The sequence below is a fragment of the Physeter macrocephalus genome, unplaced genomic scaffold (genome assembly GCF_002837175.3).
Source record: "Physeter macrocephalus isolate SW-GA unplaced genomic scaffold, ASM283717v5 random_290, whole genome shotgun sequence".
NCBI classification, from domain to species: Eukaryota; Metazoa; Chordata; class Mammalia; order Artiodactyla; family Physeteridae; genus Physeter; species Physeter macrocephalus.
In genome coordinates this window covers 41,991-63,586 of record NW_021145612.1, presented here as the reverse complement: position 1 = coordinate 63,586, position 21,596 = coordinate 41,991, and the positions used below count along the sequence as shown (strand labels likewise).

Genomic DNA, 21,596 nt, shown 5'->3' with positions numbered 1-21,596 from the left:
AAACAGCCAAGTCACAGCGTGAACCCAGGGTTTCTGACTCTTAAGTCTGGGGCTGTTTGTAAGTAGGACATGAGGGAGCAGTTGTCAGAGCTCTGGAGGGCCTGGGAGCACAGGGTTAGTTTATATCTCTTGTCCTCAAAGGAATGTAGTGCTTAAAATTACCGGATTCTAGCGGGGGGAAGTGTGTTCATCTTGGACGTGTTTTGATTTGACTGCAGTTCTTTGTATTGTTCGAGGAACTGATACCCATTTTTCTAAAAAAAAAAAAAGTATGAACGTTACCATTATTTCAAACACTAATGTGACAGACGCCATGTGTGTGACTTTCATTTTCATAAATACCTGTTTGCTAATTTTTTTTCCAAGTGATATTTTAAATCATCACTTGGAATATATTTGCTAAAGTATATTTTGGTACCATGACTTCACTGACGTGAAGATCAGGAGTTCAAGTAAACATAAGCCTTTTGCTCCTTCAGGACCTAATATGTCTGATCGTCAATCTGATCATGAGTTTTTCTCTGGAAATGCTTATATGTTTATGGCTTTTGTATTTCTGCAGTTTCAAATGAGCAGTGACAGAACGTAATACCTTGCTCAAATATTAGTCAACAATGTTTGCTGTTACCTGAAACCATCTAGTGATGGAATTTTCTTTGTTTCTACAGTCACAGCCCTTTCAGACAACATAAAACCAAAGATAAGCATGAGATAGACCGAATGACACTCACCATGGTAAGGAGGTCAAAAACTATTTTTTTTTGCATTATAATTTTCATGTTTCATTCCATCACAACCAGTATAAAAAAAAAAAGCTTTCTTAAAACACTGGAAATAGATGCCAAGGCAAATATCAGGGTTTGCTAACCATCAGTAAGAGAAAGATGTAGAAAATCAAGAACAAAACTAAAGAAATCAAATAAAAGGAAAAATGACTGGGATGCAAAAGAGTGAGGAGACCTGATTCTTCTGGCTCCAGCCTGTCGATTGACAATGAAAATGAGTAACTGTTCTGTGTTTCTTTAGAGTCAGTGTTAATTGGCAATGAATCTGCAATTTTTTTTTTTTTTAACACTATCCTTATGCAAGAAATGGCCTTTAAATCTGGTCGGGGGTGAGGGCACTGTTTCCCTGGATGCATTTTTGAGATCGTATTCTCCCCCCCGTCCCCCACCCCTAGAATGTGGCACTTCCAGACATCTTCTCCCCTGAGCTGAAGTCCCTTCTGGAAGGCTTGCTCCAGCGAGACGTTAGTAAGCGACTCGGCTGCCACGGACGCGGGTAGGCCGTTGCTTCTGCCTTTCAGCGTCTTCACCTGGAAAGCAGAATAGTTCCTTTCAATACACTGAGAATCTTCCATTTCAATTAGAGGGGGTCGGAGGGAATCACATGGGAACTATGGCCCACGTGATTTCCTCAGAGTCTGCAACTTCTTCTGTTCCATGTGAACTGAACTTTAGCAATGATCTTTGGGAAAAACTGTTTCTTCAGTTTATGAAGGGGGTTGGCATGCACTATTCTACTAGATTCCTAGTTTGCTTCAAAATTAATATTTGGTGCTTCATATCCCTGCCATCTGATCTATGAGGACTTGTATGAGACATTTGCTGTAAATCTCTTTAATGTGTAGATCTCTAATCTAATTCTTAGTTAAATTTGTTCTCATGATTACAGAATCAGATATAGATATAATCTGTGAAAACCCCTAGGTTATCTCAGGCTGGGATAAGCATCCCCAGTAAAGTATCACATGGATCATATTCCTAGGCTCAGTGTGCAGTATTTCTAAACATCACAGTGTTTCTTGGATTGCTTCGAAAGAAGCTTATTTTACTTGCTGTCTTAAAGAGCTGGAAATAGTTGTCCCTGTGTGTTCTGTAATAGGAGATAATTTTTGCAAACTGTTTCTTAGATTTCCGAATGCGTATTTACTTACCACTGCTGTGACTCCCTCTCTCCCGCAGCGCACAGGAACTAAAAACGCACGACTTCTTCAGAGGCATCGACTGGCAGCAAGTCTACCTGCAGAAGGTACTCCTGCTGGGACCCCACCCCGGCTACCACCCCCACTTTGCTCTCCATCTGCATCTCTGTCTGCATCTCTACTTCCTGGCTCTGTCTCCAGGGTCCAACCCAGCTCTCCATCCACAGCCCTGCTTCTTGCTCTCCTATCCACGTGCTGCCTTACGGCTCATTCCCTTTGGAACAACTTCTCCCTCTTTGTTTATATGTAAAAATGTACGAGAAACGTTTGTCATACACTTACATGCTTTTGAGCCCAGCGCCACCTAATTTAAGAATTAGCATGATTGTATAGTGGCATAATCCCCTTGGCTTATTTTAAGCTACTTTTTAATATTCTCATTGATTCAGGAAAACACCCCAAATTAAAGTTGTTGTTGTTTTTTTCTCAATGTTGATGATCATCTTTGGGCTCATCTTTGCGTGAACTCAGACCGTTGAGGAATGATGCTCTGTCAGTCCTGCCTAATTAGGAGTAGAGCTCGGGTTCTGGTTCAGCCAGCATTGGCCTCGGGACGTTTGTGGGCGTGGGGCACCCCACCCTGCCCCATTGGCAGGCGTTAAGCTTCTAGCAGAGTGGGTCGTGGGGCTGCATCTCCTTTGGGGGCATTGTGAACTGTGCACTGTGATTCGTGTGAGCTTGAATGAGCCCTGCACGGACTGTGACACCTTGATGTGTGGCACTGAGGTCTCTTTGTAGCATAGCAGGTTGGGACCGGGCCCTGAGTCACCTAGTAACTGAACCTTTCTTCTCTGGCTCATCCAGTACCCTCCACCCTTGATCCCTCCCCGGGGAGAAGTCAATGCGGCCGACGCCTTTGACATCGGCTCATTTGATGAAGAGGATACCAAAGGCATCAAGGTACACCGGCGATGCTTGCTTTCAGGTTTTTTGTTTTTGTTTTTTGTTTTTGTTTTTTTTTTGGAGGGTGGGGGAGTTTTTAATTGGAAATCAGGCTTCATGCTTGACTTAGTACTGGCCTGTTTGTGGGCTGTAACTTACAGGTGAATATCCATATATTCGACGAATGTAGAAGAGGTCAGGACCTGAATTAGAGACTACGACAGCTTTCTTTGGACTACCTATTTTACGTGTGATAAACTGCGAAGTGGTCACATTCTTATTGATTGGGATGGATCGGTGGTTGATAGAAAACTCAGATGTGTTATGAAGCAGGGAAAAACAGCCAGGTGATGGCAGACGTACCTGGCCTCATGCCACACAGCCAGTCATCTGAGTTCTCCCAAATATCCCGGTTTCTCTGTGTCGGGATGAAAAGGGCAAACAGCGTGAATCATTTTGCATTTGTCAATCAAAAGTGAAATAATCACGGTTTTGGGTTTTTTTTTAATATATATAGCATCTTCTGCATTTTTCAAACTTTGGTTCCTATCATTATTTTCCAAGTAGACAGGGCATAATCAGAGGTGGTGAGTCATGGGAGAAAGTCACCCTCTTTTGGATGCCAAGTCAGAGCGTGTCACTACATGTCAAGTTCTCACTGCCCCCACTTTCTCAGCTTCTCCCAGCGTCTCCCCTCTCCCTCTGAGAGGCTCCCCTGCCCGTGTCTTCTCAGCTGCCTGCATTTATGGCCTTGTGTCAGCCCCCCTGGTCTTTCCTACCAGGCAGCTGTAAAGGTGATTGGGGTGCCCTCGTGGCCAGTTTCCCAGGATGGCAGGGTTGGGGGGGGGGGCGGAGAAGGTCAGGTGAAACACAGCGGAGAGGGCCTGGTCTGAGCCGTGGCTCCCCTGGGGACAGCAGCATGACCACTGTGCCAGATGCTGGGCATCTTCTGTGTCCTGGACAGACAGGACCACCCTATAGCTTCAGGAACAGTCCTTTTACAGAGTTATCTAAAAGGATCACTGCTGTTACAGTAGAATTTTGTCATCGGACATACTTCTCTCCAGCAAAGGGCGCTAAAAGGAAAACGAATATCACGTGGGAGCCTGTGAAAATTTTGTTGTTCAAAAGAGAGTCTCATGCTTTCAATTTTGTCCACTGTATTCTGGGCTTTGGAGTCAGACGCGCTGGCCTCAGATCTGCACTCATTACCTAAGGGAATCAGGGCCATTTAGGGAACCTCAGGAGCATTGGTTTTCTTGCCTGTGAAGTGAGCGGTTCCATTGCCAGGCCTCTGTGGGGGGGGGGTCACCTGTGTCAGCCTCCTGGCATGTACACTACGAGTTTCTGTTGTGGTGGTTTTGCTTCTTCCGGAACCAGAGCTGAGAAGGCTGTGTCTCTTAAAATGCAGCCAAAATAATACATTGTTCTTTAAGGAGAAAAAAAAAAAGCTCACTTCATGTAGAGCTTTGTTTTATTCATTTTTCACATAGGCCGAGTCATAGAGACCAAGGCTCTCTGACCTTACAGGAGATGGAACCGTTTGTATATAAAGCAGAGTTGTCCATTTCAGAACAACTACTTTGGAAAGGAGGGTGTTTTCACTTTTGCCAAACTCTGCAGAATCTGCCCCAGTGTCCCTCATCACAGGGTGCTCTCCTGGCCTTGATGCTCTAACACTGCACCACACACACACACACACACACACACACACACACACGCATGAGCGTGTTCACACTCAGGACACACAAAGGTTTCAGCGCCAGGCTTGGTTTGGGCGTTTGAAGAAAGCTGAAAGGGGAAAAACTGTACACGTTTTGATCTCAGAATCAGCACGTTTGGATAGCAAGTCAGTAAGGGTGGGTGGAGAGCATCCTGATTGGGACCAGGGTGCAGGTTCCTCCAGTGGTTCAGTGGTTCACTAAAGAAAGGCCTGTGGGCAAGAGCCTCACCCTCGGTCTTTCTCCCTTTTCCTTCGAAATAACTTGCCTCTCTCCCGTACTTATCTCTCAGGCAAGGGAGTGAATGAGTCAAGCTTCTAGAGAGATCCCTGCTTTTGAAAGACAGGGCTATTTTTCCCTGTCAGTAGGATCGCTTGTCTTTCTGCCACAAAACTGTAACTCAGATCTGTAAAATCATTTTCTTGGCTTGCTTTCAGAGTACAGGCTCGCTTTGGGAGAAGAATGAAGAATTTTGAGTAATAGTTTGGAAGAGAAATGCTATCGTTAAGTGTAATTTTTCTTACAGCACCTCTGAAAGGCCACATTGCCTAAAGTCTCCATGTATCTTGAGACTTATGATCATACTGTTCAACTTGGATTCATTGGAAGGCTCATGGGCTAAATGGTAAACTTGGCCTAGTGGACCTTTTCGTTTTTCTCACTTTACAGAATAATGGGAGGGTGGTTAGAAAACCCTCCTGGCTTCTCCCTTGTAACTGTATCTAAAACCATAGGGATCTGTTTTCACAAATAAAATATCCTCACTATAATCAAAATTATTTTGTTGCCAGATTCTTGTCATCCTTTAAAGAAAACCCTATATATGTTAGTTTTCATTGGCAAAAATGCTTTGACGATGCTGTAGAAGATTGGGCTGCATCTGACTGACCCAGGGATGGAAGTGAAGTGCCCATAATGTATCACCCTGTGTGGATCCCAGTTGTTGGATTGTCTTTCTTTTTTTTTCTTTTTAAAAGATTTTATTGAAGTATAGTTGATGTACAATATTATATAACTTAGAGGTATACAGTCTAGTGATTAACAACTTTTAAAGCTTATACTCCATTTACAGTCATTATAAAATACTGGCTATCTTCCCCGTGTTCTACAGTATATTCCTTGGTCGCTCGATTGTCATTGGCAGAGGTTTATGACAAGTAATAAATTGTCTCTTCATGGTTATAGGCTGTTGTCTACTTATCTTCCTACACGCAGTTATGGTACTTTTGAATCTGTTGCCTTTGTAAGCATGTTAAATCATACATATCTTGATTTCTTAAAATAATAAGCTTCTTGATTGCGACCAAGAACTCTACAAGAACTTCCCTTTGGTGATCTCTGAGCGCTGGCAGCAGGAAGTGGCGGAAACTGTTTATGAAGCAGTAAATGCAGACACGGATAAAGTGGAGGCCAGGAAGAGAGCTAAAAATAAGCAGCTTGGCCACGAAGAAGGTAAAATAGCTGGTGTGTCTGAAGATGTTTCAAAAGCAGTGAATTTTCAAGATCTCTTGTAAAGCTGAAAATAGTATCTGGGTCATAAATTACTTTCCAGTAGAGTGGCGGAAACGCCATAAATTGTTTTCGTTTTACCTGGCTTGGAAAAGATCAGTGTGAAATGATATTTCAAAGTCTTTAATTTTTTAAAAGTTTTCATTGAAATATAGTTGATTTCAATGTTGTGTTAGTTTCAAGTGTACAGCAAAGTGATTCAGTTATACATATATATAAATATACCCTTGATATTTCAAAGTCTTTAGTCCACATATAAATAATATGTATGGAGGTCGTCAGCAGTATTTTGTCAATACACCTTCTCATCTTGGAGTTTTGGGGCCAATTTGGAAGTTTTCTTCCTTCAAGATTAAGTATCACGGTGTCAGCAACAGGGCCAGCTTCCTAGGTGCCTGGCCTGTGTGGTGTCATCAGGCCGCCGACCCAGGTTAATGCTCTGCTGGCACCATCTTGACATTCTTAATAATTTTTTAACAAGCGGCCTGCATTTTCATTTTCCACAGGGCCCCGCAAAGTATGGTGAGGAACTTAGTATTACGTGTTTACTTGTCAAGGGACATAAGTGTATATACATACTTTTATGTTATAAACAGCATGAAAGAGTCACCAGGGCCGAACTGTGGGGAGGGGCCGGAGTGGGCGCGCGGAGGACTCGAGATTATCTAAAGCCACGGGGAAAATGGTGGAAAATTCACCGTCGCCATTGCCAGAAAGAGCGACTTACGGCTTTATTCTTTTCTTAAGCTCCCAATTTGGCTTCATACTATATCTTGTGTGGGCTTTTATTCCTGAATCTTGGCTAAACTCCTTAGGCTTAACCTACTGGCCTCAGAAATACTGGGCAGTGAGTTGCATTCCCTGTGCACCTCCTCGTTACTGTAGTGATTGGTTACGTGCTCTTATTTGGAATTAACATGACGAGTACCTCTCCACTCAACTCCATTCATACAACCACAGATAACTATGTCAAAAACCAACAGCAGAAGAAATACCAAGAAGAAGCCATCCCAGCATTAAGAGATATTCCTATTAGTGAAGTAAACCAAATGTTCTTTCTTGCAGCCAAAGAACTTTACACCAAAAACTGAATTGTATGTAGACTAATACCAAACACTTATTACCAATTTTTGATGTCAAAATTTCGACCATAGTAATTTTGACTATCTTTCTGATTAATATCCAGTATTGAAATGTAAAAAAAAAAAAAGTTGAAATTCTCTTAGATTAAGTTCTATTAATATTATAAATGTTATCAAATAGTAGTTACTAATGGACAGAATAAGTAAAATCCTGCATTACCATATAGCAAGTATCCCTCCCCCCAAAAAAAGAAAAAAGAGTCACCAAGCCATATTTTTATTTACCATATTTGAGTGCTCTTTTAGGATTTCCAAAGGAGAATACGTAATATCCAGTATTAAATAAATCAGTCATCTTTGATTCACCAAATATTGCCACTCTTGATTTTTCTAAGACTTTATGGATTTTGGATATTTAAACTTATTGTGGTTAGTGATGAAGATAGCTTTTTGTTTTACTTCTAAGCAAAGACCTTTCTGAGGTTAACGTATAATAAGAATGACGGGAAACAATTTCAGTCTGTGAACAGTTTGCTTTGGTGGGGGTATCTTGGTACAGGATTCCTGGGTCTTGTCGACCGTTCCCCAGTAGCGTTTATCATCTGTTTAGAAAAGTGTCCACCATACTGGATGAATGACTCCTTACCTAAAAGTCGCCTGAGTGCACCAAGGGAACGTGACAGCCCTTTAACTGTGTTCACCTCCATTCTGCAGGGAAAGGGGCTTTATTTCTAAGCCGTTCTTGAGAGAACGGGTCCACTGAGATCACTCTGGACCACGTTTGCTGTTACGGATTTTACACAGGAATTTATAGCCTCAGTAGTTTGCTCAAGGGAGAGCCACGATGTCACTAGAATCTTGACAAATTGGACCCAGAAAAAAATATGTATGTTAATGACCTTGTTGAAGTGTAGCCTTTTGATTAGAGCTGTAATTAGAACGTCTAGCAAATTAATGAATTATTCTCACGTGTAATTAAGTAATTTAGGAATAACTAGTTCTTGGTTGAAGATCTCAGAAGTCACCCTTAAAGTAAAATATAGTCTAGGATTAGATATCTGAAGTAAAAATATAAGACATATACTTTAAATGTACTTGACAGATGCAGACACCTTTTCCATTAAAATGGCAACTCCGTGAACCACACCCCATCACCACGGACCCTCCCGAGGCCCCTCCCTCCTTCATTCTTTTCCTTTCTGCTTGTGTCGAAGTGACACAACATGGGTTTTGCTATTTGTTTATTACCTGAATCTCCCACTAGAATGTAAGCTCCCTGAAGGCGAGGACTTTTGTCTCTTTTATCCACTGCTGTGTCCAGAATGCCTAGCACATGCCCAGCACCTAGGCATTCATTCCCTTCATAGCTGAACGAATGAGTGAGTGAATGAATGATTTTAGCACAATCACCAGAGCCTCTAAGGAAGGCAAAGTAAGCCACTTAAAATTGACCTTTTTTTTTTTTTTTGAGACAATACTTTGCTGTAAAAATGTAATCAGAACTCAACATGCATGTGAATTAGCTTGGCCTCCCTGCATAACCATATATATGACGGATAATTATAACCTTAAGTGGAGGAAAGACCAGTTTTTGACCCTTGTGTTACTTTGGCTTCTTTGGACAAGAAAATCCCCTCTCTGTTATTTTTTTAAATAACATTAAAGGGAGAAGCTCAATTCCATATAAAGGCAAAGGTACTTTGGGCATAACTTGAGTTTAATCACTCTCTATTCCCCAATTATCACCCTACATAATGAAAAAATATTTAGCAAACAAACTTTGACCCTCTCAGAGCAATAGAGGAACATCATGAATTTATCAGAATATTGAGAAACAGCCATTTAATATGTTAGTAGAGAGCTGAAGAGACCTGTTCTTTAATGTGTTTAAAACTAAAATAATGATGTCTATAGTGTGTTCTCTTTATAGAAACTTGCTTTTTTTCTGAAAAGTGTGTCATTCTTTTTTTCTGAGAAGCATCTAGACATTCTGTTTCAGATCCTGCTAAATTTCATCGTTGTGTTCCATGCCTCAGATTACGCTCTGGGAAGAGACTGCATCATGCACGGGTACATGCTGAAGCTGGGCAACCCATTCCTGACTCAGTGGCAGCGTCGATATTTTTACCTCTTTCCAAACAGACTTGAATGGCGAGGAGAGGGCGAGTCACGAGTAAGTTTGTGGCATCTTCCCAAGCACTCGTTTCCGTGGTGACTTCACATCGCCGGCATGTTTTCTCACATCTGCCTCTAGCTCCCATATCTCTTTTAACATGTATACATGAGATTTTCATGTTCAGACGTTAACTTTTAAACTTCTGAGTCAAGGAAGGATTTGGTGCTACCTGAAAATAGAAGGTGCCTTCCAGGGACGTCAAAGCAGACAGGTTTGAGGAGGGCTGGAGAGCGGTGAGGTGGATCAAAAAAGGGGAAAAAACTGGGACTTTGGAGTCAGAGGTGTTTAAATCCACTGCTCCATGTCTCTGGGACTTGGAGCACATTATGTCGACTGAGCCTCAGCTTCCTCATCTGTAAAATGGGAGAAGTAGAAATGGTAACGACTACTACAATTGTTGCAGATTTATCTTGGGCCTGGTGTTGTAGACACACAGACACAGACACACACACAGACACGCACACACACACTTTTAATTTGTTTAGCAACCTTTGAGGTCCAACTCTTATAAAGAGAGAACCAGGGCTTAGAGAGGGAAGGTCTGGCACCAGTGACAGGTGTGGGTGAGGAGTGATTCCGGCCGGGGTCTGCCTGTGCCCTGTGTCTCCGTTACGAGGCCTCCCTGAGTCGGTGTTGAGTAACACGAGGTCTGCGGTGCAGGCCGAGAAGCTAGGCACCAAGGCCGGGGCACCTGACCCCCCTCCTGTTGTCTCCACCTTGCTGGAAAATCGGAAGTGGGTTTTATCGCATTAGATGGGAAGATACAGCCACCCTGTACGGTCCTTTCGAGAGCTAATGTTAGTGAACAAGAAAAGAGAAATTTCCCATCTACACTGTCCCTCGTAGCAAGTGGGGCAGCATTTATTGAGCGTCTGCTGTGTGAAGCGCCCAGGGCTTGCCTCCATGGAAGGTGGCAACCCATGTGGAAGGAGTTCTGCTCTTGGGGAGGGAATGGTTGGTCATCATAAGCAGGACAGTGGTCCCAAATGTGAAAAACATAGTTGGTGTATTGGATTATGGCCCCTGTATCAGAATATAGCTCTCTACTGGCCAGAGCATGGAAAATGGTGAGCCCACATCTGGTGTGTTTGACTTTGGAATGTGTTTTGCAAATCCTTGTTGATGAAGATGCCATTTAATTACAAGTGATTGCTACTGTGTATGACCACATTCTTCATAAATGACCACGATCTTCTCACTATTACTAGTGCCGTAGAAGTCATTTTCTAAAAATTCATACATCTAGGATCTGAGTTATGATTAATAAGACTCTATGGGGGTCCTGAATTGTAACTCAGGTACTGGTAAGTATTGTATAATATAAAATATACATATTACATAGAACATGTGTATATGATTATACATAAATACAAGATAATTATATTTTGTATAATACAACATATGTATTTTTTACACTATAGAATACTTACTAGCACCTGAGTGATAATTCATACATATATCATTATATAATGTTTATTTCCAGATAATGAGTGGCCCTGGGCATAGTATGCGTCTACTATGCTATCTACTGGTCAGTCACTGTTGTACGCCTTGAAAGGAAATTGTCTTGCTTTTCAGGATATTCGAAAACTAAAACAAAAATCTTCTTTTGCTTACCATTGGATATGATCAATTATCTTGGTTTTAAAAGAGTCAGCATTTAGCGTTGATTCACGAAGCTACGTAATGTGCCTGGGTAGATCCGTAAGTTTAAGTAAGGGAAAAGGAACACGTGGGTTTATGATGGTGTTGCTTTTCATTTAGGATTCCTGGAGTATTTATCCCAAAAAACATAAAATGGTAAGGTGCTCAGAGACACTGTAGCATTCACCGGAAGCGGTGATGCTGTAGACCCAGCGGGAGAGTCGTTTAATGACGTCACCTGTGTTTATAACATCATTTCGACGTGATCAGAATATCAGTCGCTTACAAGCTAGCGTGACCGAACTTTTGCTGGGCTGCTGGGTTCAAAGCCAGTGACACACCTCTCGCTCATGCAGATCGTAGGTAGCGGCGTCGTTGTTCCCTCATAGCAGGATTGATCGTGTCTAGGCAAGTGTGTGATGCAGGAGACGTACGTGTGATGCACGCTCATCCCCACATCAGTACTGTGCTGAGGGAACAGCTTTGCTTTCAGCCTTATAGACACGTTCCTTTCTTTGCAGCTTTCTTTGAGATGTTATATTTTGAATTTTCGTACATTTCTTTTGTAGTCATTCCCCCCCCCCACTTCTAGAATATCATCAAAGAAAGAAAGATGCTGATTTTTTTTCTTTACTTTTTCTAAGCTAGTAGCTTTCAGTATTATTTATTAACTTAATTTAAAAAGTCATGCAATAATGTGAAGTAACTTATCATCTTTTATTTTTACGGTCAGCAAAATTTACTGACAATGGAACAGATTGTGTCTGTGGAAGAAACTCAGATTAAAGACAAAAAGTGCATTTTGTTGAGGATAAAAGGAGGGAAGCAATTTGTCTTGCAGTGTGAGGTGAGTGTTTATTTGTATTTTTTCCAGAGGTGAAAGTTAGAAGAATTATATAAACATTCAACAAAGGTGCCTGCCTGGTTATCAAACATTTTCTTACTACTCCATGCTTTATCACTCACAAACTTAGCAAGAAAGTTGGAAGATAAAAGGATCTCAGCAAATTAACAGTTCTTTAAAAGAAGTGTTTCTTAGAAAATGGCAGGAGGAAGGACCGGAAATAACGGGATTACCCTATCTGGAAACCATCCAGTATTTAATAGGAGCCTTGAATTGTATTTGTTCCACAATTTTCCAGATCTGATCTGATCTTTCAGCATGTCTGAAGTTGAGGTTTGTGTGTTGAAATAAGCATAAGATCCCCAAGTAACTCTTAACAGGGGAAATGCCATCTTTCTCTCCCCAAAGTTCTGTTGTAGCCAGAACTTAATTCCTGAACACTTCTCTTGGGCTGTGGAGGGATGTTTGGGGGGCGGTGAGAAAAGAGCGTATCTAGAGAGATAAAGCAGTAGTAGATACAAAGACGTGTTTGCTTCATGACTTCAACACTTTTCTGTGTGTGTGTGTGTGTGTGTATGTGTATATGTGCTTGTAAAGAGCATATTTAGAGAGAGAAACTAGTAGTTGATGGAAAAATGTGATTAATTACTTCATGACATCATTGCACGTGTGAAGGTGCTTCTGAAATTTGTCAAAACTCCTCCCCGTGTATTATTTTCTAGACTCGAGTTATTTTAGACATCAGAGATCAAAGGTGATCTTTCAACAAAGTCAAGGCAGCAGTTCTCCTGTGGGGTTGTAGGAGGCTCTTCTGAAGGGCTTGGTCCCTCTTCTGGGCAAGGGGCCCCTGGAGGAAGTTCCTGCGTGACCACCACCCCCCCATTACTCACCGGCCACGGGGTGGGACACGGGGTGTGCTTTCCCTGGGGGGAAGGGGGTTTCAAGGACTGGCCAGAGGTATCCATGTGTGTCGGCGAAGCCAGTGACACTGTCCCAACTCCTCCGCCTCTTGTGTTTGCCTTCAGAGTGACCCGGAGTTTTTGCAGTGGAAGAAAGAGCTGACGGAGACGTTCACCGAGGCCCAGCGACTGTTACGTCGAGCCCCCAAGTTCCTCAACAAATCCCGCTCGGCCGTCGTGGAGCTCTCGAAGCCGCCCCTCTGCCACAGGAACAGCAATGGCCTCTGACCCCTGGCACAGGGAAGGTCCCACGAGACGGCACCTCCTCCGGGAAGTCCACATGGGCTGCTCGACCCACGAAGTGGAGCCTTTGGGAGAAGTGTGAGGATGAGAGATGGAGTCGCTCACCTCCGGGGTGCTCCGTGGCTGGGGGGGCCCAGGACTCTGAGATGCTCCTACTAGGAGTGGCGACCACCCTCAGGCTTGGGGGCGCCTCCTCCCCTCCTGAGGGCCTCCCGCCACGATCGCATCCATCCGCCCTCGAAACTACTGAAGAAACGAAGTTCTCTTTCTTTGCCACACACTTCTTTTGGTTATAGATGAACCTAGAACTTGAAATGATTCCTCCTGATTGTGTCACTTTTTGCATCGATATCAAATGTATCTCAGGCTTGCCAAGATGGGATCGAACAGTCTGCGGTTCAGGTTGCCCCAGCGTTGCCACGATCTGTCCATAGTCAGCCCCGGCTGGGTTTCGATGTCTTTGCTCCATAGTCCTGGCAGGATGGCAGACCAGCTGGGTGTCCTCTGTGCCCTTGAGAACCAGCCTCTCGTTGTCTCGGGGCTTGAAAGCTGCAGAGGTTTTCTGAAAGGGCTGCACCTGGGCCCTCCCCGCGGGTGCCGCGCCCACGGGTCCCAGCCTGCCTCTGACTGGGAGCTTAGGCAGCTGGGACCAGGGGCGTGGGGGCCACTCAACATCGAAGGCGTCAGATGGTAGATGGTTGGAGGCTCGCGGTGGCTCTGCAGGAGAGGCAGTGGCGTTTGCATCTCACGGTGACACAGCCATTTTCAAACCGTCAAGTCGGTGCACTTCCCCTGGGTGCACAGGACCGCCTGCGGGCGCCCGTCTCGGGCTTGGACTGGAAGCCGCCGTGAGACACAGCAACTCTGGTTCCCTCTGGCTGACCTCAGGAAGCATCTGGGTAACGGATGTGTCAAGGAAGGAAACTCTGTTTTACGTTTTAGTATAATTTAAAAATGAATTTTATTGAAAAAAGAATGCCGAAGATGAACGTGTCAGAATGGGTTAACTGTGTATATTGGCTTGCATTGTCGTTCAACTGTCATTAGCAAATGATTCTCTGCCCTGGCGGGTTGTTCTGTGACAGCGACGGCCTGGTCCCAGCGGCCTCCTCTCCCCGTGGTTCGTTTCATGTCCCAAATAAGTGCTGGTTTATAAGAACCAGTGTGTTTCCCAGCCAAGCCCTCCGTGTCATCAGACTAAAAATAATAACAGTAATTTTCAGAGTCCACGTATTTGCCCTTTCTTAGTGCAATTTTATTGTCTGTTTCTGAGTCGACTACTAACAATATAAATAACTTGACATCGTAATTATCTGCATCCTGTCCTCAATATTTTTAGTGGTTCCAAATCTTGGTGTTTATGTTTGTGTGCCGCACTCACTGGGAAAGTAAGTCCTTTTTAATGAAACGATAATCTTGAGAGTTTGGAAGATAATTACCGAAAGAGCCTTTTATTTCATAGGAGTTACCTTGGAAAGGAAACTCTGAGGTTCACTATTTATCTCAGCTACTAGTTGGAATTGAGCATACATGTTCTACTATCTGCTGTTTCCAGGATAGAAGTTGGGGGCTACTATTTACATGGATTCCCCTGATTTAAAAGGGAAGAATAGTATTCAAATTGTGTTTTAAAAAAAAACAAAGCAAAACACCAGAGATAGAAAAGCTGTTCGTGACAAGTGAGCATCTCCCCAGGCGTGGTTGATTGTCACCGTCACCGCTGTAGTTAGTTCCTGGCTCCATCGCGAGGTCACATGTGCTCAGCACCTATGGTTCAGAGATGGGTAATTGCAGTTTAGAAATCGCTGAGCCTCCTGCCTCTGCTGGACAGAGTAGAGATGTAGCCTCACGTGGAGAAGGTGCATGAATTCCTTGAGGGTCCGGGCTTAGCGTCTCACCTTCCGTACCCAGGGCACCGGCTACGCCGATTCGCATCTCTGAAAGATATCATTTACGCTCTGGAGTAGAACATAAGGTGGTCTTTTTTTTTTTTTTTTTTTTTTTTTTTTTTGTGGTATGCGGGCCTCCCTCTGTTGCGGCCTCTCCCGTCGCGGAGCACAGGCTCCGGACGCGCAGGCTCAGCGGCCATGGCTCACGGGCCCAGCCGCTCCGCGGCATGTGGGATCCTCCCAGACCGGGGTGCGAACCCGGTTCCCCTATATCGGCAGGCGGACGCGCAACCACTGCGCCACCAGGGAAGCCCAAGGTTGTCTTTCCTTTGCAAGAGAAAAATGAATTGGAAACATGCCAAGAGCCCTTTCGCCTCGCCTCAAATTTATTCCAAGTGAACTTTTACACTCCCTCAAGTTTGATGGATAACGACAGGGCTGAGAAGCGCATTACGTGGATGTGATTTAGTAAAGCGCTCTGTGAGGTTAGGGTGAGTGGCTTTTCAGGGGGAGGTCCCTGTTTGTGTTTGGGGTTTGGCAGCCCTGGAGAGGCCAGTCTTCCTCCTGAACTTGTGCCTGCAGCCCTTCTGAGGGGGTGTTTCTGCTGCCAGATGGAAGGCGCTTCCGGAACCCTTCTGTGCCAGCACCTGGTGCTCCCGTGGCCAAAGAAGTCGGTTGGTTTCGAAGTCTTGGTATACGTGGCTGTTTTAGGTCTCAATGTTTGACCCTACCTACGTTTGGAGTGTTAAAAGGGGCAAAATCGAGCACAAGTGTTAGCATTATTTTAGATTTATTTGGTTGAGATATTTTCACATTGTCGGAAAAAATCATTGAAGTTGATATTTTTGTAAAATTATGTTAGTAGTGTCTTGATTTCATAATTCAAAGGAATCATTAAAGCAAAGCCTAAAAATAATAGATTAAGCTGCTCTACACCATATATGGAATGAATTTAAAACTTTTGGGAATCCAAGGTTATTTTTTTTAACCTAAAACATTCTCTTTGGTGCATTTATTCCCTTATGTCATTGGGGCTCATGGTTTTTCCTTCTCTATCATGTTTCAGTACAATTTTTCAGCAAAATTGCTAGAAATCAGCTGTTGTTTCACTGCTAATGTGAATGTTTCACTTCCTGTGCCTCTGATTGGTCAATTCACGGACATGACAATTTCAAATTCTATATGTAAAGGGAAGGGGCAAATGTCTAGGCTCGCTGAAGAAAGGAAGCGTTCTGCTCAAGAAAGACAGCAACAAAGCTGGAAAAGCAAATAGAGCGATGACCACAAAGCAACCATCTGTTCAAAGCAAGAGTTAGCTTTGATTTGTGCTTCGAAATATGCTGTACAGATACTAAAAACAATTGTTTGAAGGCTCACACTGGCCATTAAAAAATATCATTGACCAATTGACAATGTGGTTTAACTCTCAAGAAGATCAAAGTGTGTTTTTTTCTGACGATTTTTTATTTCATTCAGAATTTATCGTTGGGCCAATCGAATACAACATTTGACTTTTCAGTGGAATTGATTTTTCTGATGTTTCAAAATTTTAACCTATCAAGAAGAAAAGAAAATTCTCAAAGTTGGACTTCTTTTGCTTGATGTAAATATGTTAAAAAATTTGCAGTGTGCTGGTGTAAGATAAGGCTTATCTTGTATGATTTAATTTATATGTAATTTTTCTCAGTTTCATTCAGGGACTCATATCTGTGTCATTCAGAGATGCTTGGGGAAGGAACTCCTCCCCTCCCAGGGGATGGATGCGCTGTTTGTACCCGGAGAGGAGCTGGGCTTCATTGGGATCTGTGACAAACGCTGGGAGGTGGATGGAGTGGGTGTCACAGAAGGCAGGATCCTGGTAGAGATGGGGCAAAGGAAAAAAAGGAGTTAATTCGCTGGGAAAAGCCAATCTCCTTACACCATAAAGCACCAGGGAAATTACAGTTGAACTTGGTGGTTTTCCCCTTATAACAAGAAGAGTTGAATAGTCACTATATTAAGACTCGGTAGCTTTAGTTTTGAATATGGAGCTGCTGGACTTGTAAGAGGCTGTTTGCTTTCCACCAGGACTTTCTGTAGAAATGATGTTGCCGGTTGCCCCTGCTTGTCATCCAGCACGCTTGGGGAAGGCACACGGGACCCAGAGCTGATGCCCCATCTTGGTGTGTGTGCCTTGCAGCCAATCAGGGGAGGGGGAGAAGGCCAGAGGTGGGGTGTGGGCTGCTGTCACCCTGTCAGTCAGGTGGGGACATTGCCGCACACCCACTGAAGGTACCGTACTTCCCCTACAGCAACAAGACTGGGCTTTGCTGCTTGAGCCAAGCAGAGTGAGCTTTCCTTTTCAAAACATATTTTCTTCCTAAAGCTCTAATATGATTTTCCCTCCCACATCAGGTTAACTTGAGAAGCTTTAATTAATTAATCACTTAAATTCGTGTTAATATGAATTTTTTGTATCCAGGCCACATTTTAAAAAATTTACTGTAGAAAGAATGAAAGTTGAAGTCTAAAATGATACTTCTTGGCTTCCTCGAGTCATAATGGCCTTTAGATTTCCTTCATCCTCAAAGACTAAGAGAGCTGTTCTTTGACAGCCGAGTAGCAGGGATGCCCAACTCTGGCACCGTCCAAAGGCCGGGGGGCATGAGTGACCGGTCACTTCACTGGCCTGGCTGGGTTAGCACTTACTGATAAATGTAGCACCCCAGATTTTATTTTATTTTTTTTCCTTTAAAAATTTTTTTTATTATCTTTTCAAAGAACCAGCTGTCAATTTTCTCATTCATTTTTCCTCTATTCTTTTTTTTAAACATCTTTATTCACCCCAAATTTTCAATTGCCTTTATTTAAAAAAACACGCACACACTACAGGAAATGGATTAACATATCATTCCATCAAAACCATATAGGAAAAACCTGCATTTTAGAGTTAAATGACTCACGTTCTTATAGTAAACTCTCTTATACCTAACAAATCTGAAAATCATCTCTGAAAAACTGGTAACTATGCTTCCAATTTTAATTTTGTCCTAATATAAAATGTCTCTCATGTAAGGGGTAGGGAATGGAGAAGTATTTCTAATCGTGTATTCATATTCCAAAGGACTTGAAATTCAACTTCTTGTTTCTTAGTTGATTATATATTCCATGATGTACATGTTCTATGTGGTTTATAAGCTAAGCACTGGCCTTTTTTTTTTTTTTTAGTTCTATTGTTAAATTGTATTTTTCTATGTTTTAACAAATTATAATAGATTTGGCTTTTTTCTGGGTAGCATAAAGATTGCCAAACTACGTATATATATATATATATATATATATATATATATATATATATATATAAACAAGAGTTCTATTTTAGCACAAAAGCATTTTATATTATTTATTGAATCCTTCAGTTCTCATCAAAAACATTGCTTACCGCTTCTGCCCCTTTTTATTTGTATAGTTTGTTATTTAAGGAAATGCAGTCCTTTCTGTTTCTGGTTTTTTTTTTTTCCACAAAATAAAATTGAAACAAAGCGTATACCAGTGTGGGGTGGACATCCTTTCTCACGGCCATGGACTGTTTTCAGCAATAGCTTAACCCTCTGATCTGTGCTGAGAGGCAAGCGCACTTCTTGGGGTAACATCTGACAGTGAACTTGTGGTGAAATAACTGCTTTCATCTACCTCTTCCGAAGGCCCCCTGCTTGTTGACAGGTTCCTGGAATGCTTGATTCTTACACTGGCTCCATCGTAAAAGAATTTCAGGAAAGTGTATAGCCGTCCTTCCCTCGTGATGTAGATTTCACCGTGTCGTGTAGGGGCCCCAGCGAGCGGGGCAGGTAGATACCATCGCTTCTGTATGGTCAGCCTTCAGGAGCTGCAGTTCACCTGCAGAGCATCATTTCTGATTCTTCTTGTGCCAAGTCCCCCCAGTCGGTCTCGCCATTGCCTCTAGATTTGACTGTTGCACCCGATTCATCAACTACGAAATGGAAGCTTCTTCTTCCACATTCTTTAGAAACAGCCCTGCTGGGTTTTAAAACAGCACTTCCGGGAGCAGCACATTCGATCGTGACTCTTCCCCCCTTGCCGTTTCAAAATGGTTTGGGAAATGGGCTCATCTATGGTTAAAAGGGTCCACGTGAAATAGAGTGAAGATTCGTCCCTGTGAGAGGGGGTCCCTCTTCACATGCTGATGTTTTTCTCTCCCTGTTGCCCTAGCTGCGCAGCCATCCACGTGGTCACATATTTGCTCTGTTCATGGCCAAGTGTAACGCCCTTGAAGAAATAAATCTGTTTTCTCTCGTGCATTGCTATACCAAGTGAAGCCAGTGAATTCGATATTGTAAGCCTAGATATTGTACCTATTAAATTACCATCTATTTTTATCTCTTTTCCCATCGATTGTGCCAGTGGAGGTTTACGGTCGCCTCTTAATATGCGTTTACTAGTGCACGTTTGAAATCGTATCCCACGTAAGATGCTGGTTCAAATCCGCGGTCACCTGCCCTGTGTGTGGTGTGTCACCGTCGGTTAGTTTCACCATATTTCACGGTTATTTGGGGGCAGTCGGGCTGGTTTTCTGTGTCGATAAATGGCTTATGTAAACCTCAATAAAAAGGATCTGTACAAAGAGACTTACTCTGGTGTGCTATTCCCCCCCACCCCCCAACTAAAAACTACATTTCTTTATCAAGCTGTTAGGTCATCTCAGGAGGTGACTCATATGTAAGAATCCTAACTTCGGAGGAAATTCATGCAGAGGCTGATTTTATTTTAAAAAAAAAAAAAAAGGGAAGGGAACTGCCAACAAGCATTTCTGGTGATTTCATGGATTCTTGGAGCACAGCCAACTTCAGCATCAGGGTTTGGGAGACTACCTGCTTGTGGAAGACACGGTGCCAGAAAAGAGTCTGGGAAAGCCGGGAGGTCCATCTCATCTCCAGTTTTCTAGGAGCTATGCCAGGCTCCCACATGTACTCCCGGGGTGACCTTGGCATCCCTCCCAGAAGTTAAGGCCTCTCACTCTCCGTCCCTACTCCCACGAAGACCTCAGGAGAGACCCCGTGGTACGTGTCACTTTAAACCAGAGATCCAAGGAAGTGGTGGCCCCAGAGCCACAGCTGCCTGGGCAGGACTGTCTGCTTGTAGGTCCACAGGTCAAGGGTAGGGTAGGTACCTCTGTCCTTGAGGTGGGAACACCTCCTGTCCCTTGCCGGTTCAGGAAAGGACATCACGATTGGTCCACGGAGCCATCCAGTTTCCCTGGAATGTATTTGTATTTGCCGACTTGAAAACCTCTTAACAACATAGTTGACAGGAGCCCCAGCTGTGGAGCACGTAGTCAGCATCGTACGCAGAGGTCAGCCGCGTGATAGGGCCCTTGGTCCGATGCCATACGTAACCAAGGATCACTCCTGAGAGCTGCGGAAATCCAGTCACCCCTTGGCACCCAGGAGGAGAGAGAGCAGCCTGGTGACCCTGCTCCGAGCAAGGTCACTGGGTAACCTCTCTGGTCTTCTGTTTTCTCATCCCGAAATTAAGGGAGTTGAATGAGATGATCTCGAAGGACCATTCTAGCCAAAACCATCCAAGTTTCCGATGAAGCGTAAATGTGAGGGACTTCGGCTGCACTTGTAGAGCGAAAAGGAAATGCTCTCCCGCACATCCCAGGGCTCCTCCCACGTTGCCTTAAGGATCACTGCTGTGTCACTCTCCCCCTTAAACCGTGCCTTCCTGAACCCTGGAGCCCCTGCTGGTTTACCTGGGCGGAAACCAGGTGTTGAACTGAAGGAGAGGCTTTCTTTTCCTGGCCACTTTCTAACCATGTTGGGTACTGGAGACTGAAAAAACGTTTTCAGTCCAAATTGTTCAGGCTGGTTATCTCCCGGGATCGGATTAACCAGATAAAACACTGAAGCTTCACTCTGTGCTCCTGTACGCAGCTTTGGACATGCACGTAATCAGGAAAGCCCATGAGGGGAAATTTACTTAGTGGCTCATATTAATGGATCCCTAACAGGCAAAATGGGAGACAGAGCAGATAATCATGGCAAGGAGACATTTTGTCTAACTTATGGATATCCCAAATGAATGGTTTTTTTGTTTTGTTTTTGTTTGTTTTTTATTTATTTATTTATTTATTTATGGTGGGAGACAGAGCAGATAATCATGGCAAGGAGACATTTTGTCTAACTTATAGATATCCCAAATGAATGTTTTTTTTTGTTTTGTTTTTGCATTGGCAGGCAGATTCTCAACCACTGCGCCACCAGGGAAGCCCCCCAAATGAATGTTTTTTACATTTTTATTCTTATTCTTTAACTTTGGTATGTGGGTAAAATGCCCAGGTCTTCAGGTGTAGAAACAGTGTTGATTTGATAGCCAGTAAAATACGTCTCTACCTGACTGTCAGTCCTAGTTTTCTGCATTGGGAATTTTCAAAATTTTCTGCCTTTTATGTGTATATTAGTGAAAGATGGAAGAAGATGCATCAGGGGCTACTAGCTTGATCCTGTTTTAAACCTAACTTCTGCCTCATTGTTTCTATGTGACAGATTTGATGGTTTCACTTCTCTGTCTTGAAATGACCAAGGAGGAATGGAAAAAGAAAGGAACAGAATTATGAACATTCTATTTGTTTGTGTAAATTTTGGTCCCTCAATGTAAAATAAG

General features: G+C 43.3%; 2 protein-coding genes across 2 annotated transcripts in view; both read left to right on the top strand.

The window, feature by feature from the left end:
• Positions 1 to 18,459, top strand: part of LOC114485015 (beta-adrenergic receptor kinase 2-like) — a gene marked incomplete at its 5' end in the record, with an annotated part of 29,482 nt that extends 11,023 nt beyond the window's left edge. The window contains 8 exons of the mRNA XM_028485168.2: positions 669 to 735; positions 1,181 to 1,281; positions 1,965 to 2,031; positions 2,789 to 2,884; positions 5,877 to 6,039; positions 9,215 to 9,351; positions 11,732 to 11,845; positions 12,868 to 18,459. Coding sequence (XP_028340969.1) covers positions 669 to 735; positions 1,181 to 1,281; positions 1,965 to 2,031; positions 2,789 to 2,884; positions 5,877 to 6,039; positions 9,215 to 9,351; positions 11,732 to 11,845; positions 12,868 to 13,029 — 907 coding nt within the window. The remainder of the gene's footprint in view (positions 1 to 668; positions 736 to 1,180; positions 1,282 to 1,964; positions 2,032 to 2,788; positions 2,885 to 5,876; positions 6,040 to 9,214; positions 9,352 to 11,731; positions 11,846 to 12,867) is intronic.
• LOC102978506 (phosphatidylinositol N-acetylglucosaminyltransferase subunit P-like) lies at positions 6,081 to 7,205 on the top strand. Its single transcript, XM_028485167.2, is given in 2 exon segments — positions 6,081 to 6,946; positions 6,948 to 7,205. Coding segments are annotated over 2 exon segments (408 nt in total). The 5' UTR covers positions 6,081 to 6,778; the 3' UTR covers positions 7,188 to 7,205.
• Positions 18,460 to 21,596: the final 3,137 nt, after the last annotated feature.